Source organism: Gallinula chloropus, assembly GCF_964237585.1.
Source record: "Gallinula chloropus genome assembly, chromosome: 9".
In the NCBI taxonomy this organism is placed as follows: Eukaryota; Metazoa; Chordata; class Aves; order Gruiformes; family Rallidae; genus Gallinula; species Gallinula chloropus.
In genome coordinates this window covers 8835569-8857992 of record NC_140094.1, presented here as the reverse complement: position 1 = coordinate 8857992, position 22424 = coordinate 8835569, and the positions used below count along the sequence as shown (strand labels likewise).

The window sequence follows — 22424 nt, the reverse complement described above, 5'->3', positions numbered from 1 at the left end:
CTGAGTACTGGAGCCCCACAGAGACATGGGAGAGGACAGAGAAGGTTAGGTACTGTCTGCCATCAGCACTGTGGTGGTCCATCTCCTAGTAAACACGGTCCTGTTATGATGTGGTGTCTTGCAGAATCTCTCAGTTCATCGCTTATGGCACAAGTCCAAAAGCAGAGGGTGGGATGTAAGAGATCAGTAACAGAATCGATCTTTTGTCTCCATTTTCTGGGATATTGAATCTCAGAAGTGTTCAATGAAAAAGATGGCTAAAGGAGAAGAGCCAAGGTAGGACAGAGGTGACAGTGACAGTTCTTGGCAGCTCTTTCTCTGCCAATCCTGTGTGTGCTAGGAAAATCTGTCAGACGAGGCTGTTTCCCAGGGAGCCGTGTTCCGTTACAGTTTTAATTCCCCATTATACTCCTTTCTGCCCTGTGAAGTAGTCTCATGCATACCTAGCCTTCCATCTCAAAATTAGCGTTTAAAATAGAATTTAATTCACTGCATGGTTCACAGGTTTTGGGACACGAAGCCTTACCAGCCTGGTTTTCATGCTGTTGTTACTTTGCAGTATAAGTCCTTTTATAGACTTCATTTTTCTTCATGAAGCATATAATGACAAGAATCAGGAAGCACTACTTCAGCCCGGGCCAAACCAGCTGTGATTTGCAAAGTACCTTTTTTAGAACAATATAGCTCTTGTGAACGTTGTTCTGGGTCTATCTTTGTTTAATTGTATCTGCTTGAGATTTAACACACAAATGAACTTTACAGTTAGCTGCAAGTCCGAATCTTAGACTGTAGCTCAGCAGTTGCTCCAGCATATCACACCCTTATGAAAGGGACACATGGACTGAGAGAGGAATTTCAGAAGGATTACACTGAGTAAGTACGCATCAACTACTAAAATAAAGGCTGGCATTCAGATCACACTAACTAGAAACCAGTATTCCCAAAGATGTTATGGAAGTAATTACTAATACAGGGTTGCCATCTATACCTGTCGGTGTGCGCACGTGTGCTGTGTCCGAGAGAGCAGGTGTCAAACCGGCAGCGACGATCCCCTCCCATCGAGCACACAGTAAATTTGCTCTCATTCTATTTTGGAGCATGAGCGTGTTCGTACACACAATATACACAAGTCAGCAAGTAGAGTGGTGAAGATGTACATGTCAGTGGGATTAAGGTAATGCAGAGTATTAATATGGCACCAGGCAGTGTTGCTGCACTGAGATGTCTAGCGCTGTCACCATTCCAAATCCCTTCTGGAAAGGCTCGGAACCCGCTTACTGCACAGTAACATTAAACTCATCATTGAATGAATTGCAGCCAGACATTATAATAAGGTAACATCACACTCCACTGATAATCATAGCTCCTGCTAACAGGATGCATCATCTCTGCATGTCCTGTGAGATTGGATTTTTTTTTAAGCTTTCCAAGTGTGTGTGTGTGTGTGTGTGTGTGTGTGTGTGTGTACTGGTTATCATTGTTTCAGCTACAAGAGATTTTAAAAGCAGTCAGAAAAAGCTATTAAAAATGCAGACCTGGAAAGACTTGCCAAGGAAATATGCTTAGGAGTTCCTGCTTTATACACGGAAATTTTCATCCAATTAAAAATCCTCTTGCTGTATTGTTAAAGTGCCAATTAACACCCTTGCTGCTTACTTTACCTGCTGTTGGTGTATCATTCTTGTGCTCTGATTACCAATTGTGCTCATTTTACCAATGTCTTCAAAGTTTTAAAAAGTAAATGCCTCCCCTCCCCCAATATAGATTCATTCCACTTTTTGTTGTTTAAAAAGAAACATTTACTTCCTATTGGTAGTTAGTTAAAAGAAAATGCCACTGTCATTTTTATGTATGTAGTTTGAACATGGGAGGTCTTTCAGTGAAACTTATGTTCCAATTTTATTTGCATATTTCAGCAAAAGTATGGGGAAGACACTGAGGCAGTAAAAAAGGAAAGAAATTAATCAGAAGTTTAGAACGTTTGGTTTTATTCTTTTATACAGGGCCAGTTTCCTGTTTTCCTTTTCTTTGTTTATGAGAATATAATTTATAAGATTCATTGACAGAGAGATTTTGAAATGTACTGCAGCCTGCATGTTTTTGGGAAGATTCCATGACTTTGTGTGTCATATTCAACTTAAGAAGAATAGAAGCCCCTGATACATCTTTATTTTGTTCCCTCCCTGATTAGTGCTTCCATGAATCCAGATGAACTTAAAAGTTCAATGCAAATATATTAATGAAAGGACTGGCTGTGGTGTTCTCCATATTTATCACAGGATACCAACCAGGAACTAGCTGAACTAAGCTGAGGCAGTTGGTAACAAACCATGACGTTATTTTCTATGCAATCCCTAAGGTTATCTTGGAGATTCTTACCTACAAGGTAAGAACATTCAAGGACAAGGGGGGTGGATTAAAGCTAAAGGAAGGAAGGTTTAAATTAGATATTAGGGGGAAGGTTTTTTTACAGAGTGCTGAGTTGCTGGAACAGGCTGCCCAGAGAGATGGTGGGTGCCCCATCCCTGGAAGTGTTCAAGGCCAGGTTGGATGGGGCCCTGAGCAACCTTGTGTAGATCCAGGCCTGGAGGTTGGTGGCCCTGCCTGTGGCAGGGGGGTTGGAACTCTATGATCCTTGAGGTCCCTTCCAACCCAGACCATTCTATTGTTTAATTGTTGGGGTCCTGTGTTTACAGGTATAGTTGAATGTACAACATACCTACTGTACATTGCAAATGGGTTACAAGATACTCAGTTTCCATAGATAGTGACTGTCTTGAGAGTAAACCTTTCTGTAACTCTAGCTCTTGTTATTAGCTGTCTCCTTTACTCCTTGCTTCCCCTTCTCAAATCTGTCCTCCCTCCAAATCCCATCTTTTCAACTCTCCACATCATGCCCAGCCCCATCCTTTTCCTCTCTGGAGCTCTTAATTTGCTTGATCTCTCTGTTCCCCCTTTCCTGGCTGTCAGGAAACAGAAATCTTCTCTAGTAATAGCATTACCGTTGTTGTAGGGGACCTCTCAGGTTCCTGAAAAGATCTGGCAGCTTGTGTTGGCCCTTGCTCATCCTGCTGTGTTGAGATTTGGCAGAGTCCTCTCACAGAGTTAGTAGCCTCTAAGAATTTGGTTTTGGCCTGAATTAGCATGGGTAATGTACAGAGGATGTCTCCTGAGAGATCTCTAATTTGATGCAGGCTTCTGGACCGTAACTTGCGCTGAGCATCACAAAAATGCGCTCTGGGACAAACCTTCCTACGTCTCAAGGCTCCAAGGGTTACAACACTAGAAAAACTTGCGTTTTCATGGTAGGTACCACAGAAGTGGAAGTTTGTCCACTGTGAGAGTGAGGGCAGGGGAACCTAAATCTCCACATGGAAACTGGGTTAGGACATCTTTGAGGTGTCTTGATGTAGAGTCCCCTCCTCCTGCTGAGGAGATGGGTAACGAACTGTGGATGCTCTACGTCCAGGGCTTTGCAGTTACAGCCTTGAGGCTGTCAGAGTGTAAAGTGGCAGTGAGTCAGGAGTTTATCAGTGACGTTTCTCTGGATCTTACCTGTTTGTTTTCATCAGCACAACTTAATCTTTTATCTTCTTAATTATCCCTCACAAATTTTAATTGCCCTTTACAAAGTCAATCCCTTGTCGCAGCTGAGGGTAGGACCCAACAATTAGAACATGGTGTTTGGATTCCTCAAAACCAAACCTTGCTTCATGCTTTGACCATTCACTTAGAGGAACACATATTGTACAGCACTCAGACAGCATTCAATTTTGTTGAGACTTTCGTAACAAGTCCCCTTGCACAAGGATACACAGGAGACGCAGCCTGAAGTAAAGTTTTCCCACTTAACACGTTCCTAATGTTTTACTTGGCCTGCAGGTGCTCCTCCAATGTTATCTTTAGCTACAGTGGTAATAATCCAATCTGAGGAGAGTATATAATGTTCATCAAGGTCCTTCCAATTCTTGAATGCTTCAGTTTAATCCTCCATTTTTATAGAGGACTCTAAAACCAAAGAGTATGCAACACCCGCAGAGAGGAAGTACCGTACACCCTGCAAACACCCTGAGGTTCCTGCCCTCCGTTGCAGTAGCCCATTGCCCCACCTGGCCTGGCTTTGGTGGCAGTGAAGGAACAGAAGAGAGATCCGCTGTAACCAAGTATCTGCTTTATTTCCCTTTTTTCCTAGTTTCCTTGTCAACAGGTTTTGTAAATTGAAGTTTATATGGAAAGATATTTTTAGTATGAAAAAAAGAACCTTTATAATCAAAGAGTTTTCTTTTAATTGCTTCTTCAGAAATGTATTTTGATAATAGCAACTGCTCGTTACAATAAAACCCAGGAAAGAAATTCATTTGCTGTGGCATGGGAAGTACTGCCAGTTCCAAATGCCCTACATAGTTTCTTTAAAATTTTTACGTTCTTCAAGCCTCAACAAAAACCAAAGCTCCTCTCCCAGGTTTGGTAGCAAACAGACTGTTCTCCAGTGCCAACCTTTGCATGTCTGTTTGGTAATAGGCTTTTTCTACGTTTTTTAGGAAAGTATTCAGCTTGTCAGTAGGCACCATTGACACAGTGCAGCCACCCCATCCAGCTCCAGTCAGGCGTGACCCGATGGCCCCAAATTGCCTGAAACAAAATAAGAGAAAAAAATCACGTCAGATAAACCAAAAAGGGGAAATTTGTCTCACACATTAAATGCCTATAGGAAATCAGTAATGCTTTGCTCAGAACACATCTACATCCTCTGATTTTTCTGAATTCATTTGGTTGTATGTGAGATTACAGCTATTACTGTGTATGTGATACACAGTTACCACTGTGGAGCAAAACCAACGAGCTGGTGCTTTAAACCGCAATATAGTCATTTCAGTCGATCCCCAAAGTCACCCTTTATTATAATGCTTCAGTATCAGCTGTTCAAGGATCACAGCACAGCTGAGATGAAGAAAGGAATTCATCAGACATCAGAAGTGAAAACAGAAATACATGACACAAATAACAAGAGAGGGTTCCTAAACTAACTGCCCAGGATGTAGGCATGCAAGTCTTTTTCTAACGTGGCAAAGACAAATAGCTGTATTCTGCCAGGACACATCTAAAACATGCTGAAGATTCACAGGCTTCTGCAGAGCTGCTGAGGGTGCCAGTCAAGAAAAAGGGAGTCCAGACACTCCTACAAAGTCATAGTCACTTCCCTCAAACATCCGGCTATGTTGAATGGACAGTGTTAGATGTATGTCTTTGGAGGAGCCTCGTGACCTTACCAGATTCACAGCAGCAGAGGTAAAATAAGAACCTAGCTCCCAAAGAAAAAAATGCTCTTAAGGGTGAAGAGAAAGAACAATGCCAAATAAATGACATCCAAAATGCAAACCATTCCCAGCCTCAAGACACAGGCCTGCTAGAAATGTCCTACAGCAAATCCCACGCCATTTCTCTGCACGGTTTGGATGCCATCTCATTAGCATTCAGTCAAATTATTTAATTACTTTGCTTACCTGTGTTCCTGATTTTTACTTAGATTCAGACAGTAGGAAAATTCCATTTAATAAATTTCTTTGGGGCTTTTTGTAACCTAGTCAGAACAGTGTGATTTAGAAAACTTTACTTGCAATCTTATTCTCACGAGAGATCTAATCTGATTTGCAAACAAATACTTGTGATGTGTTTCCAATTGCCATGCACGGAGAGATTTACTGGTCCTAGAATGTGTTTGAAGGAGAAATGGCGTCATGTGAGTAACGTATTGGAAAATGACAGCTCATTCTGAGTAGGCTGTGGAAATTTTTCATATGTGCATTTTATGTTAAATGAATCTGGTATACTGCTGGGTTAGTAGGGGTTTAGGTCATACTTCAAGCAAGTACTTGCATATGTGTTTGATTCTAAACGTGCTTACATCTCTTCTTGAACAGAAACACTTTCCTCAGTGTGTCTGTGTGGTGCCACACTTCGGACTGACTCGATTTTGTGTTCATTCTTTATTTCCTGTCGGTGGTTTGGGTTTTTTTACATATTCTTATTCCTGTAAGCCACTCATTCTCTGATGCAATTTTTGTCATTTCTGGTCCGTGGAGCAACCTTGTAAAAGGGGCAGGATCCAATCCAGTCTCAACTGCAATCAATAGGGAAATTCCCATAGACTTTATAAGGCCCAATCCAGTTTTCAGAGTTTGCTAAATCAACTGTCTGTACTCGTCTGGTTTGTTACCTCAGTCAGAACTTCGTATTTCAGATGGTGTCTGGCTTTTATTTTGGTAGGCAACTGAAATCCCTTCAGAATTGTTCTGAACCTTTTATTGATTTCAAAATTCTCTGTGGTCATGCTCATGTCTCATTTTTACTGAGTCATTTAAAAATACTTAAGTTGAAATAAAGCATCATGTAGACAGAAAATATGCTTGTTTCAGAGCTGAAGTCACTGTGTTTCAAAATACTGTGGCTAACAGTTCCAAATGTGGTGCTGATGATGTGGACTTAATGCTGAGGGACTTGGTATTTTGATGGGCAGTGCTGTAACACCTGGAAAGGAGGTACCTGGTACACAATTCGGAAGTGCCTAATTCTGCATCTGCTGGAGATGTGGTGTATGGGGGGTGTCTAGATCAAACACAGGAAGGCTTACTTTTGGAACAGGTCTGAAACTGTCATTTTTGAGTCTTCATCAGTTCAGTCCTACACTGGACTCCTGGTACAGCAGCTTTCAGAGCCAGACACTCTTGTGCATTTAGGAAAAGGGGGATGAGCAGACAGCAATCTTGAGGATGGAGTGCTCAGCCACATGTGGGCAGTGTGGATTTTAGGGGAGGGAAGGCACCCTACACCCTTGTTCCTGTATTCACTGGATAAAAAGAATTACTTATGAGGAAGGGGGTGTTTGCACATGAGAGTAAACCCATGAGTACTGCAGCAAAGGAAAGAAGAGTGCAAATGGAAGTCCTGTAGTTTGGTATATGGAAGAGACAGGTTCTGCAGTACCTCATTTTAAAAATAATTTTGCTGTAAGAGCAATGCTGTTTATTCCATATATTCAAAATTATGAACCAGCTATTCAGAAAGCATGAAGTGAACAAGATGAGATTTAAATGCATAAAATGGGGGGCGGTTTATTATGCTTAATCTGTTTTGTAGCTTAGTGTACAGAGCCTTTCTGGCTCTGAAAGAACTGCACTTCTCTTTTTGTAGGGTGGGGTTTTGTTGAAGTTTCAAATTTTGCCATGACTCCAGGCCTTGCAACTTTACGAAAATCACCAGTGATAAGAGTCTTGATAAAATGCAGATTTATCTTGGCCACTGCATCTCCACCTGGATGCAATGTAAAAACCGCATCTTTTAAGGGCGACCAGAGAGGATTCAGCTATCTTCAGCTCTCAGGAACATGGCTGGTAACACAGAAGTTATCAGGATTTATACCACCAAAGATGGAGAATACTGGAATGAATGTTATTTGCAACACTCAAGGATTCTGAGAGATTTCCAAAGGTGCCTAAGAAATTCAGAAGCTCAGATCCGAGTTTTGTTCCTTAATTGTTTAGTAAACCTTTTGTATTACACACTTGAAAAGACTAACAGGTAAAACAGCTCTTAACAGTGTGAGTGAGGCTATGGAAAGTGCAAGTCTTCTGTCTTTGCAAAAAGGGAAAAAACAACTGACCAAGTAGTGGTTACAGTTTTCAGCACTACAAACCACAGCGAGTATGGATCCCTTTCTTACTTGGCAGAGGTTGTACACTAAAACATAAAGATCTAGGCAAAACAGAAAACATCTGGATATGCAGATTATTCTTCACAGTTTAAACCTTGTAAGGAGAGAGCAGCAGTAGACTCGGGCAATGCTGTGGAATGTATTTTTGGAAAGGCGTTTTAAAGTTACAGGGCAGCTGTATATCATCCTAAGTAAAGAATGTAATTTCTGGAGGTCCTGGCCATTTCTATAATCACATCAGCCAAGTTTTCCTAGAGTGACTAGTGATTTTATATCTGCTAGTGTTTTCACGTACAACTTAAGAAAAGGTTTTTTACCAATAGTGTCCAAAAATTAGATTCTGGCTTAAGCTGTGTTCATCTAGAACACCTATGCCTCTAGAAACCTCATCACTGAATCGGGAACACTGAACATCAAACTTCTAGGAAATCTATTCTTCTTTAGGAAATACTCTTAATGGGACAAGACTGAAGAATAACGAACAAATAACATACTTGTTTCTGTGCTGTGAATATAATAACCCCCCCTCAGATAAAGTAATTGTAATAGAAAAGTTAGAAACCATTTCACATGGATGACACTTCCCTGTGGTGCTCAGCTACGCTCCACACTCATCATACTAGCTGCGGGCTCGTCTGCCAGTGAGTCATCTGATGTTACATGGGCACACACATCACTGTTTTCCTTCACTATTTATGTTTTGGTCCCTGGAACTGAAATGCTCTGATTAATTTTAATTTAATTCAGTAAAATCCTAACTGCATGCTCCTTTCCTTTGGGGCCTGTGGCTGTGTTTATGCTACTGCCGGTAAGTTGGTGTCACGATACCCAAGCCAGCTCGGAGAGCAGCAGCTGTCTAGCTGTGAAAGCACAGAGTTCAGTGTAAATGAGAACCAGAGACTTTCCATCCTGGTGCTGAGCATCCTGCTGCAATAGGCTGGTGCTAACATCCACACCAGCTTATTTAAACATAGCACAGGTAACAACACGATGCAGTGCAGGTCACAGTGGTTTATACCTGCTGGTTTCCTCCCAGCATTGCTGAGAAAATGCCCTGTGGGTATGCCTCAAGACACTGAAAATGGCTCAGCACTTTGGTGAAGTTCAGTCTTGATATGAGACAGCAACAGTGGGCAGTTAGTGCACCTAAGAATAGCGCAGATGTTCAGTTTCAAGGCTTTTCCTCTGTCAGTGGGGGTCACAGAACAGGCAGTGCTGATACCTTGTGCTGGTTCACACCTTTATAGCCCAAGGCTTTTGATAATTCTGTCAAACATAGTTTCTGCCTTCAGCTGACTCGAGACAGTTCTCTCCTCTCACACACAGAGCAGCAGCTCCCTTTGCGTAGCTGGGATAACCGTGGTGGAACCGCCCCGCTGGGTGACTGTCGCAGCTTGTTCTGTTATGTGATCGTTATGTGATACAATAAGCTAACACAGCCTGTGAGCTGCGTACCAGATTGGTTCCCAAGAGAAGGAACTAAGATTGTATTGCTAAATTACTATCAGACTGTCCAATGGCTAGCAGGGCTTCTCTGTGTTTTATCACAAAGCAGCATGTGTATCCCATATGCAAAATAATCTCTGAATGCCCAGAAGTCTTCTGTTCAGTTTTTAAATTTGTAGTTTTCTGGATCACAGGATGTTCCATCTTGTCTGCAAAAGGAATCAGACTAACCTAAATAATCTGTATCATACTCTAACCATTTACAAACCTGGTAAATGGGTATTACAACTTAGAAAATCTGCATGAGTATAGATGTCAGAAAACATATGGTAGGTTGCATGGCATAATGAAATTTCTTAATTAAAAAAAAATTTCTTAGTTAAAAAGCCAGTTGCAGGTAAAGAACTACTTTTGCGGTTTGGTAACTTTCACTTTCGGTGGTAAGGGAGTCACACTTTTTAGCTCCACATTGAAACAGTTTCTGTTTTCTTTAAGATACAGACAGGATGGGATACTTTTTATAGAGTATCTGCTTCTAAAAGACAGTGAAACAACATTTGACCTCAGGCCTGCAAATACTTAAAAGCCTGACATTTCCCTTCTGGCAGGGTAGTAACACTCTGGCTTAGGCCAGCTTCCCAAACTATGCACACCCTTCTCCAAAGAGAAGTAGGAACTATTATGGTTAGGCAGAAGTATGGTGGTGGCATCACCAGGAGCCAGAATGAAGTGAACGAAGGGAAGCAGCTGGGACAAGGTGGCTGGGGCAAGGCCAGAAAGGAGCAGTGGTGGGAAAGCTTAGGGGGCAGCTGTTTATTCCCCCAAGCCACTGTTGAAGTTATCCCCAACCACTGGGTTCTTTCTGTAGGCACTGAACTTTGATCTAAGTTCTGTCTGCCCCATGATCAGGTGTACCAGAAAAATTGAAATTAGGAGGGACTGAAACGTGTATGTCCTGTCATGCTGGTCCTGTGGGCGAAGTGCTGTGCAGAATGTGAGTGCTAAGAATTCATTTTTACTTTCTGGATCAGCACGTGGTTATACCAGCCTCATCACTGCAGCAGGGTTATGAAAGTGACAGGCTGCTGCACACAACAACCTCTGGTTTCCAAATCAGTCAGTGCCATTTCTCAAACCCTGTTTATTCTGGCTAGAGGACGTGAAACTAGGGAGGCACAGAGGGAGAGAAGAAGGGACACTGGCACTCAGCAGTGTGTTTGGGGGTTAAGAGGGCTTGTTTTATTGCAGACAAACAAAGTTAGGGAACCCAGCTAAAAGAAAGAGCTTGAAGCAGGGACGGAGACTAAGCAACATGGGGAGGGCTCAGAGACAAGGCACTGGGAGCAGCAGAGTGTTAGCCACTGTAACAGCGAACACACTCATCCTGTAAACTGTTCAACCTCTCTGATACCCTAGACAACATATTTTTTTAATTGAAAAAAAATGCAATAGCATTTCACAATATACCAGTATGATTCCAAGGCAACCTAAGAACGGAGAACAGCTTGGTTACACTCTGGAATTCTGGGGATAGCAGTTCTTGAAATGGTTAAGAAATACACAAAAAGTGACAGAGTTCAGAGAGAACCACTGAGAAAGTGGTTTAAGAAAAGCAGTTGTGACTTCTTCTAGAACTTAGAAAAAGAATAGCCAGCAGTCTAACGTAATGCTTGTGATGATGAGTCAGTCCAAAAGCTAAGTCTGTAATAAAGCCATAAACTGCAGCTTTCATCTAAAAGTATTACACAGATGTCAGGAGGGAAACAATTGACCATGTAATGTCCCTGCAGGAGATTAATTCTGTAATAAGAGACAAGAATACTTTCATTTTAAAACTGCAATAGCCAACGATGTCATATTTTCTCATCAATTCAAACAATATTCTCAACAGGCGATTACTCTTCCTTGTGGTCAAAACTTACAGGCAGATGTCTACCAGGCGATCCAGCTCAGGACAGCTGCATTCATACATTTCTTTGCAGCTGATATAGCTCTCGTTCATGAGCTCCCCCAGCAGCTGGAGTGCGTTGGCAGGTGCTTCATTGCATATCTTCTTGAATTCCAGCACTCTGGCAGCTTCACTGTACACGTGCTTCGCACGCTGGTATAACTTAAAGGTGGAAACTAAACAAAATGAAAATGTTAAGTACTGCAGTTATCCATTAATATTCACTACAAAAGGAACACACAGAAACATAATAGATTTGTATTGTTTTAGTAAATCATTTTATATAAGAACTTGCTAGGCTAAAAGTCTTCTGCAAAAGCTCACCTGCATGTTCTTTAAACCCCTAATAAAACAGCATTTAGCGTTCATCAAAACACAGCGTATGGATGTCGTAACATCCTGCACGTGCTCTGGTTATTTGCTCTGTCACTGAGCAGACGCAGCCTCTCTTTTGCTTTGCAGAGGCAAACCACAAGTTCAGGACTCAGGTTCAACATGCATTAGGGCTTTAATTTAAAGCTTCAGCTTTTCAAATACCAGCAAAACTGAGCCGTGGGCAGAGCAGAAAGGTGCCCAGTGCCCTGCAGGCAGCCGTTGGCTGGTGCCTGCTGGCCCAGGGCATTGTGTGACCACATTGTGTGACTGCTCCAGGCCAAACCTGCATCCAGGATGTAACTGTGTGGGTGGGCCTTTTCTGGGAAAAAATGCCACAAAACCCAACCAACCACTTTTCTCTCTCTTTCTTTCTAAGTTGAGATTAACAAAAATGCTGTTATCGCTGTTTCCTGGCATGCAGGTAAGGAAGCCCCTGAAAGACTTTCCCAGTGGTGGGTGTGGGCTCACCCTAACTGTAAGTAATACCAGGGTAGAGGTACAGTGAAGAGCACAGGTGCTGTCAGTTTGGTTTTTAGGGTTTATTTTTGGTGTGTGTTATCAGCCAGAGCGTGGTTCTGAAGAGATGTCAAGCCCACACAGGTACTGCCTAGAATTGACCTACTAGGATCAACAGTTGGTGCAAGATTTGGGATGATCGTTTTTCATTTGTTCCTTGAAAAAGCAGTTCCTCTGGCAAGGGAGGGTGTGGCCATCAGGGTAGAGACCTCCACCGAGCCTGACCAGTGGGGCGTAAAAAGGAATGGGATGGCTGTGGGTAAAGACTCCTCAAGCTACTCCTGTTTACAGGAAGAGTTTGCTTTGCAGCTAATATCTGAAAACTAGTATCTGCCTGTCCCAGGCTCGTGCTGTCATTCGTTGTTCTTCTCTCCCAATATAGCTGTTTGCTTTAATACCGTGGCTGCTGTTAGGGAATTACTGGTCACCCAAAGCAGGCATGGCATAAATTAAATCATGATTAAGTTTGTTTACTTGAGCTGTTTGGGTGATAAATATTAGATAAGTGGACTTTATTCTCAATGTGGAGCACCTACTGCAATGCTTCCTCATTTCATCACAACTCAAGCACACTCTTGTTAAAGCACCTCCAAACATCCCTCATTTTCTTTCCAGATATAAATTCTCCTTTAGAGACAGGTCTCTCCATTTCAGCTTCTAGTCTCTTTTTCTTCTCAAAATGGCTGATTTAACAAATAGAGGTGAAAAGAGAAGAGAGACAAGTCCTGTATTGAAAGCAGAACTTGCTCACTGACCCAGACACATGGAATTTCTACTTGGCTGTTCTGTGGAAACAGTGAGGTTCTAGAACCACTTCTCATGCTTTCAGCAATCTACCTCTGCAAGTATATGTAGAAATTTTCCCTGAAAATAAAGTCCCAGAAATAAAATTATGTTCAGTATTAAGTCTCTCGTACATACACACCAGATTGTAACCCTTACAGACTAAAATTTCATCAGTGCCTCTATAAGCCCTTTTTATTTCTCAAGAGTAAGTGTAAATCACAACTGTAAATACTGAAAATCCAGTGCTGAAACAGACACAAGTAGCCTCAAATGATAGCGAGATGATAGCAGTGTTCTGCTACTGGTGACATGGCTTCTGGTGGTATTTATTTTGTAATTCAATACAGCCTGCAGCTGAGAAGCCCTGCGTTGCTGTCTTTTGAACAGGCCTTCTGAACACATTTCAAACTGGGGCAGAAGTAAGAAAATTGAATGCCCCCCAGAAACATCCCCTTGGGAGTATCATACAGGAAGAGCATATTTGGGTTTCCCATTTATAGGTGTGTTTTACCCCACTGGATTTTGTTGCTGCCAGGGTTACTGTGTTTTGCAGAGAGATGCCTCAGTGTTTTTGAATGTTGAAGAAAGGCATCTTGGCCCATTTTTAAGGATGGTTTCTCTTTAAATGTTCTTTTCTTATAAGCCATTGTTTTAGAGCAAGGAGATTTCTAAATGTGCATTCGTTTAGGGAATATCTAAAGTTGCGTGAGAGATTGCCATAGCTCACACTCTCTTGTAAATCACCATTGAACAGTAGTAACCCAAAGAATGAACTGAAAACATGTCTGGTTTCAATTGTAAGGCATCAGCCTTGCCAAAGGCTGTGATTGATTTGGAGACCACCCTTTGGTAGAGCGATGCTCTACTGGCCAGATTACCTTAAAAATCGCTGGGGTTGTGTAGTGCTGCTCGTGTTATGGATTGGCAACCAGGATGGGTGCTCTGGCTACTGGCTGCCAGCCAAAAGATCTGAGCAGTGTCCTTGGCAGTGCTCGCTCCCAGTGCTCGCCTGTGCAGGGGAGAACTTGCTACCTTGACACTGGCTTTCCCTCCATGCCCAAGCAATCCTTTCAGCAGGAGGAAAGAGCGGCCACACGTTATTTTCAGGCTCCTCTGGGGACATTTGCCGAGTTAGCATCGGCTAGAGGCTGGTATCACCGCAGCTGTCGGTTGGTTTGGGGCAGCATTTTATTTCAGAAGTTACATCTACATTTAATTTTCTTTTTTCTAATAGTTTGCTTTTCCTCTCTGGCAGTGTAATGTTCAGGTACATTTATCCTCAGGACAGCAAACACCTCTGTACTCTCTATAAGTCTTACTCTACAATAATGAAATGAGTCACTCTCAGCTTTCAACACCAAATGCCTCTGGTAATAGAGAAACACTCTTGTGTCTCTTCTGTTTGGATGGGTAGTCCCACCTAACTATCTCTGTATTGTACAAGACAGCAGAGCACACGAGATATTTCCAAAAATTGCATCAATACTGGAATTCCCTTGCTGCATCACACCTTGTATATTAGCACCACATAAACAAAACCCGAATTAACAGGACATGGCATAGAGCCGTGGAGGCTGTGACTTTAGAAGAGTGCAGGAACTGATCAGAATTTGCATGCTTCGTGCAGGCACAGTTTTTACAATTAAAAAGGACTGATTTCCTAAGCCATATTCTGTCATGGTTAAAAGAAACAAAACCAAATTGTGCACAACTGATCCGTGTATCTGAGCTAAAGGTGGAGTGTTCTGAAACAGGAAAAACTGAAGGCCTAAAATGAAACCTTCCAGTGCTGCACAGGACTGGGTTATGTGGTGTTGCCTCTGTGGGGCTCCAAGGAAAGCAAAAAAGTGGTAGTTAGGGAACGAATACCAGGTTATAAAAAGCATGGGAACCGTGACATCTATGAGAGAGGATGGAAATTAGGTACTTGATCTGACTGAAAATGTAAACATTATTTCCTCATCCAGTAAACCATAAAGGTCCGAGTTCTCCCACTAAACTTTGCTTCTAAATTAGAGGTACAGGTACCCTCAGCTCTATGTTCTGTCAGTGAAAAGGGCTGGTTCAGGAACCATTTATCCCAGCCAAGACCCAGATTGCCCCGTCGTGACTAGAGAAAAACATAAAACCTCTGGTGCAATGAACTAGCTGGCTGCCATGCTGACTTGACAGCAATTGTTTAGGGCATGTCTAAAGTAATGTTTCTTCTGTAAGGGGATCTCTGCTATACCCAGTTCAGGTGCTTTGCTTGTTTAAAATGATGTAGTGCCATTTGCTGAGGATCTACTCTCTGAACAGAAACATGGTCTCAACATCTGTTCCTTGACAATCACTGTGGTTTCCTCTCTGCAGTGTTCTGTGTCACTCACTGTGGTGCCAGAATGAACAGTTTGATTTTAGTCTGAGACCCACTCACACAGTTGGAGTCACAGGGTCCCTTTTGTCACTTTCTGAAAAGACAGGGTGTGGGGATTGTCTTTTGGCTTGTATGGCATAAGCTGCACGCAGAAAAAGTTTCCTGGGGGTAAGTGATACCTTTTACAGGCAGGTCAGAAGGAATAAAAGTAAACCAGAAAAGTCAAAATGAGACCTAAGAAAACTTTAACAACAAGGGCTCTTATCTGCTCTTAGTGACATTTTGGCACTAAGTTTGTAACACATTTCACCCACATTCAGCCTGCTGTGGCAGCAGCTAACCCACCTTCAGGTCATAGCCTTGCTAACTGTGTTTCTATTGTTTTAAGAGGACACACTGTATCTTCTACAAGGAATCTGCTCCCTGTTAACCACTTTGTATTACTAGTCCTTAGCAATTTCTCAGAGAATGTTAGCAACTCCTGCCCACCCTTCGTAGATCCTCTGCACCAGGGCTTTGCTCCTCTGCAGAGGATTTTATAGTGTCATCTGCCAACAGGTAGATTCAATTCACTTACAAACCCCCAAAATGCCCTTGAAAGAAATGGTGGCGTTTTCCAGTGCACCAACAGCCTGCACTGCAGCAAGGACCTTCCAAGTTGTTAAGACACAGCAGACTAACAAGTTTGTCCAAAATCCATATAAAATCTCTTAAAAACAAACAGAAATCCTGGGATCTTAGTCCCAAACAACTGTGTGTTATTTAAATATAACGGAACAGTTTACTGTGGGGTTTCAAGTGCATGGTCATATTTTTAATTTTAGCTTTACAAAAATTGTGCAAACCCACCCCCTCCATTTACAGGGATTTTTTCTTTATAATTAAACATTGTGGCTTCTCAGCAACTCATATTATTTGCTATAACTTTAACTTCAGCAGATTCCTTTCTTTAGAGGCTTCCTGTACAATTCTATCTGACCTTTAGCTGAAGACCAACCTCTTCAGGCTATATATTTTTTTCTAGTTGCTTTGGCAGCTGCTTAAGATATGTTTCACTGTAGATTAATGAGCTACACATGGCTGATGGGACTGTTCAAAATTTACAACAGGAAAAACTCACCGACGCGAAATCATGTAGGGGACAGTTTCTACCACCATTACTCATGTGGAATAGTACCCTTCTCTGTTAGGCATCCTGCTGATTGAACATGATGAGGGTGAAGGTTTCTGGCTCATAATGTATATAAGAAAATGCTGCCAGATGGCCTTAATTTGAGCCAGATTGTGAACCCCCTACTCAAAGTGGGGAACAGTTACTCTACAGGGACTGCTCAAGTAACTGCAATCTGGTTTTCTGAAAATAAACCATGGGACGAGTCATCGCTAGATTCAGTGACCCATTTAGCAGACACCTGCTTTGAGATTATGGTATCTGCTGGCTTAAAGTGATTCTTCCTCCAGAGGAATGCTAGCTTTGAGAAGGCTTTTGCAGCTCACCTAGGCTGCTCAGTGCCCGTGCCTCAGCCTGTGGCACACCCCAAGGGCCTGCATCCGCCCAGCAGCTGTATGGGATCTGCCTGGAGCAGCCACCTCTCCGGGGATCACCCCAAGGAACCCATGTTTTTGTGGCACAGGTTGGTATGTTGCCAAATCTCTCTATGACACAGATCAGGCTGAGTCTGGAGCAGGCACATGGGCCCTCAAGCTGGGAAGCGCTCTGAGATCTACCGCTTTGGAGGTAGCTTGTAGGAGAAGGGCACTCTGCTAATGCCCACAGCAAAGCTTTGTGTGTCCCAGAGCAGCCTGACAGAACCTCTCAGAGTCCATCTTCACGTAGGCCGGTCAGTGCACAGAAGTTAGAGCTGTTCTTGTGCTGAGATCGCCCTTAACACGCGTTACTTGGCAGCAGGAATGAAAGGCTATTCAAGCACCACTCACTGAAGCTACAGCACGGATTTAGAATTCTCTTTCCAGGGGACAAACAGGAGGGCAGTTAAACAGCCAAATCCACATAGCAAATGGATGCTGGCTCCTCCCATGGTGACTTCATTCCCAGGTTTAAATGTCAAAATTGGATTACAATTTTATCCATGAAAACTGGATTTTAAAATACTTCATGTAAGAAGGAAAAAACCATTTTGTATTCAAAGGAATACACTGTTTTACAGGAGAATATCCTTTTGTGGTGAAGCTTATAAATACTTAATGTCCCACAATCACCACACACTAAATGTTCTGTGAAGCACTGAAGGCCAAGCCAAAATTATGGCATAGGGCACCTTAGAAAGTAATAAATATTATTTTTCTAGAGATGTTCAGAAGCCACAAGTGCAATCCATGTGTAAACATTTGCAAGGGGGATTTAAACTCAGGATTTTGAGTTGGCCAAGGAACAACTGCAAGAGGTTTAGAAAGGCACCATCTGTACTTCTCCAAACCTGGGAAAAGTGGGCTGTGCAGTGGGGACCTGCAAAAATACTTGAGTACCTTCCTACAAAAGGGGTACAAAGATGCTGTGTGCTTTCAGACCTGGCCTGGGACTTGCCCATACCATTTGTCTTTGGTTGTGAGGTTTTTCTGTGGTCAGCTTTATACACTTGTCAAACTTTACATAAGTATACAGTACCATCCCTGGAGGAGTAGAGGACAGGAAGCCAGACTTAAGGCTAGAATAATATTTACATAGCACTTTCAGATCCTTAAACACCAGATACAATGTCAGTACCAGACATTATTTGTAACTATCACTGGGATTTGAATAATAAAAAAATTAAAACTACTGACAATTTATATTCAGTCACAGAAAAAATCAAAATCGAGGAGATTAACTAGTAATTCTCATGCAAATAATTATCCCTTAACATTACAGTATTTTATCAGAAAAGTTGATAAAATGTGCACAAATGAAGAAAGATGTCCTAAATGTTATGGCCCTTTCTTTATGTTGAACAAAGAAGTAACGATCTGAAATTCTCTGCAGAGATTACTTATTTATCAGTATGTTTTCCCTCACGTGAAGAAGCCAGACATTGTCATTAAAGTACAGTGGGGAAAGCCCAGGGGAAAGAAGAAAAAAACAGCCTCTGGTTTTCCAAAGCCAACATAAAATGTAACTTGTTTAGTGTGTAACAAAAACAAACAGTGGACTTGGATTCCTCCTTTCTGTGTCTGTCTTGTTTCTACTTTGCATATAGTTTTACAGAAATCTGTTATTTAATTTTATACTGTACACGCAAAGAGGCCTTCAGCATAACCCACTTTAACTTGCCTTATCAAGGGAAATCGTGCTCATTTAGTTCAGCACACATCTGCAAACTCTATTCAGAGCCACAGTATAAAATCTCCTTTGAGTTTCTTCTGTAGCTTTTTTGTTTAATTTTTTTATCCAGACTTTGATTTTTGAAAAAGATCAACATAACCTGTAGTAACAGTTCTGTTCTAGCAAACTGTACAATTCTAAACCAGGTATACAGAGTACCAACACCTGTAATTTAGTAGCCTTGTATTGCTTTGGGAAGGGGAAAGTCAGGGGACAGTATCAAAGATTTACAACCCTCTAGTTTCTCATGAAAACGCTGCAGAGGGCAGGTACATGGTTCAGGATGCTTCTCATGTACCCACAGCACAGCATTATCAGAACCCTTTCTATGGAGATAAAGAGCTGGATTAAGATGCCATATTCTATGCTGGCACCTCTGGCAGCGTAATTAGACAATAAGAGAGTTTCATACTCTCTTCTCTGATGGCACCGGGCTGCAAAACAGGTTCTTGATTAGGGCCCTGGTCCTTGGTCAATATATAAAGTTTACAATCGTTCCAGATAGGCAGATTATCTAAATATAAGCATCAGCATACACAGACATGTCACTGATTATATACATCAAATATATACATGCCTGAAAGCAGTCTTGGGAGGCACTGGCAAGGGTAAAATTCATCTACAAAACAGTGGCAGTACTAAGGCCGCAGGATGGAAACAAGGAATTAAGGATTATTTTCAATTCTTAAAGGAAGATTCTGATCTCAATTGGAAACTTGTAATGCATGCAAATTAATTATTTCACAAATATTCTATTATTCAGTATTATTAGCAACTCTATGCATGCAGCATCCATTCCATGTCTGCCAATGCTTATGACTACACGGTATAATGAGCAATAACACATGGGAAACACTTTAAATGGTAAATGGTTCACCTACACCAACATTTTCCTAGAAGAAAAACAGTAAATCGACAGTAACAAACTTCTTTCTCACGGGAAACCTGCATGACTTGCTGCCCAGAGCATGTTTTAGGAAGTGATCACGTATTTATCCATTCAAAACAGAAGCACAAAGAACCATCTATGCTGGTCTTTAAGACCACTAAAGGGAGAGCAAAGAGGATTCATTTCAGTGATGCTACAACCATCCCAAATGTTTGGTTTCATTAGTGCTACTGCCAAAAAAGGAAGCCTAGTTTGGACTTTTCCCTACAATAAAAGCTGCGTTATTTAGAATTCTCAAACAGCACAGGTCAATCTAAAATAGCAAGTCATCAGGTACTTCTACCATTTTAGAAACACTTCAATCAAAATCAAAGTTTTGCTCCATTTTAAGTTAGAAGTTAAAATGAAAATTGTGGTATCACCTCTCTGACTTGCTACCCAAGATTCTGGGGAAGTATTCTGGCAAGACTTCCACTTGCACTACTTATTAAAACATAAATTTTTATGTAATAGAAACATTGTACACTAAACCCCACTGTTTGGTATATGCTTACCATCTTGCGTGTTTTGACTAAGGATCTGAGACTGCAGCTCCTCCAGGCTAATTCCCAGGCATTTACAAATTTCCTCTGTGCTGTAAGGCTCAGGATGTAATACCTCCTCAACAATGGTCAGCATTTCCGCCAGGCTAACTCCTAGCTTGGTTTGCACATCATGGAGTCTCAACATTTTTTTCCAGTCCAAACCTTTTGAGTTTGAGAGAAGCTGAAATTAAAAAAATAAAATATATTGTGTTTTCCTGGTTAAAACTATTTAATTGTCTATTTTAGGACAATTTTAAGATCCATTTACTCTTTTTTACTTAATTTGGAACCATCAGAAGCTACTTTTTATCATCACAAAGCAGATAATCATTATATTTATTCATTTACATATAAAAGGCCTGCAAAAGATAGATACTCTTCCTTTAAATCAGATACTAGCTGTAAAATCCCTACTGGCATTATTTCTGCGGTATCAAATCGGTGATTTATCCTTTTCCATGGAAGTTGTTAGTTCAAGCACTTACTAACCTTCACAATCACATCCAAACAATTGCTTATACAAATGTTACCATACTGTAACACCAGAAGTGCCTAAGAATTTGTTTTAACATTTAAAACTCAGTTTGACCTTTCCAGTATGCTCCTGGAGTCTTCTGAGGAATATTTGAGGTTGTCATTAAAACCCTTTCTTGTAATAGTTTAAAAAATATAAGAGTAGGCATAAGATTTGTGTGGGAGAATTAGCTGTGACCTTTCCAAATCTCTAAAGGAACTTTTAAGTATGTTATTTTAACATCCCACTTACAGGAACTTTTGTGCCTTACAGGAAGGTTGCAATGTGTTAGTCAGAATCTGCTCCCTTTCTACATGATTGCTATGAAGCTAATTAGTTATAGATATATCTGTTTTTCCAGCTCCAGACAATGACATCATGCTGTATATACCTTTTTGATATTTTGGCAATTGCTTCAAGGCACCAGAATCCTAAAAAGAAGTATGTCAAAGAGGCTTTTCTCTGGAAGGTTTCTAGGCCTGTAGCATGTGCCTGATAAAAATGGTTGAGTAAAACAGCTTTCCTTGTGAGGCAGAATATTTCTGGTATTATGAATTACAGAAGAATATTAAGTGGTCATTGTGGGACCCTACTGATGCACCACCTTTAATTTCAACAGATTACTGCAGAGTCAGACATACATCAGCAGGTACATGCCAGGATTGGTTTTACTGTATTTGTAAGCTCACAACATGCTTCCAATTCCACACTATTTAAATTGAGATTAAAGCTTCCACATAAACTTTACTCAGGCTGTATATTTGTGGAGTTTAAAGCGGTGCAGCAAGACCAAGGAATGAAAACCTTCTCCTACGTAGAACAGCGTTAAAGCTTCTCATCAACAGGACCAAGATTTGACCCAGTGTGTTTTATTGTTCTTTTCAATAAAGTCTGGTTTTGAGTGAGATAGGTTGAAATAACTTCCACCTCAATTCAGCAAGGCCATTTAATTTCCTGGGTTAAAAAAATTATCAGATTTTATATACATGTTTCAGAAGTGCTTCCTTTCTATTGTGCAGTTACAGCACGAAATTTAAGCAGATCTGCAGCCTGACTATCTGCTATAGATTCTCACTCTCCTGCCCTACTGCAACAGTACTTTTGCAGGGGGTCTTCCAGTTTTGCTTTACTACAGTATCTAAAAATTAACTACTTTTGGTGCCATCTAGTGACTTGTTAAGATTTATGAGAAGCTCAGTAGAGCAGAACAAACAAAATCCAATCAAAATCCTAATCATATGACTCTTGCCATCTAAAATGCAGTTTTGTGTGTTCAGTGGCAGAGAAAGAAGCAGCACTGTCTAGTGGCTAATCAGAAATCAGGGCTTTTCAAAGGCTCTGAGTACCTAGGACTCCACATCCTGGATGTAATTGTGTTTTAGCTTACTTATTAAAAAGTTAGAGTAACAATTATTGCTTCATTTGTTTTAATTAGTCAGTATCTCTTATGTTGGTGTTTATTTATAACCAATTTATGATCTTAAATCTGCTTGAAGGTGCTAAATGAATGGAAATTATTTTCCTCATACTTTAATCCTAATGTTCAGCATCCCCTAGACTCTACTACCAGAAGTTATACAGAACTAAGGATTGACAAAAAAATTATCTTCTGTAAAGCAACACATTTTTTTCTGCTTCCTTTTTAAATAAATAATTGCCTGTAGAAATATGTCATGTGTATTGTCACATCTGTTCCTGTTTCTACACTTCAAGGGAGAGATGCTGTATTTTAGATGACCTAACTACACTAGTGTTTTACAGGTCAAATGTTCCAAATGGAAACTGACCGGGTCAGGCCAGCGGGCAGGGCTTTGTTGGAAAGTTCCCTACTGCTTATAGCAAAGTCCCAATTCTAATAACAACAGGAAAATGTTATGGGCAAAGAGAAATGGGTTTTGAAAATAATCTAGCTGCAGCAGCTCAAACTGTAGTGGATGTGGAACAGAAATGGAGAAGAAAATCCCATCTATTAAATGTACA

The 22424-nt window shown here is 41.2% G+C and overlaps 1 protein-coding gene across 1 annotated transcript in view; it reads right to left on the bottom strand.

The window, feature by feature from the left end:
• Positions 1 to 4172: 4172 nt before the first annotated feature.
• GALK2 (galactokinase 2) overlaps positions 4173 to 22424 on the bottom strand; it is a 47403-nt gene continuing 29151 nt past the window's right edge. The window contains exons 8-10 of the mRNA XM_084267836.1: positions 19901 to 20111; positions 11080 to 11281; positions 4173 to 4632 (exon numbers count right to left, since the gene is read on the bottom strand). Coding sequence (XP_084123962.1) covers positions 4428 to 4632; positions 11080 to 11281; positions 19901 to 20111 — 618 coding nt within the window. The 3' untranslated portion in view covers positions 4173 to 4427. The remainder of the gene's footprint in view (positions 4633 to 11079; positions 11282 to 19900; positions 20112 to 22424) is intronic.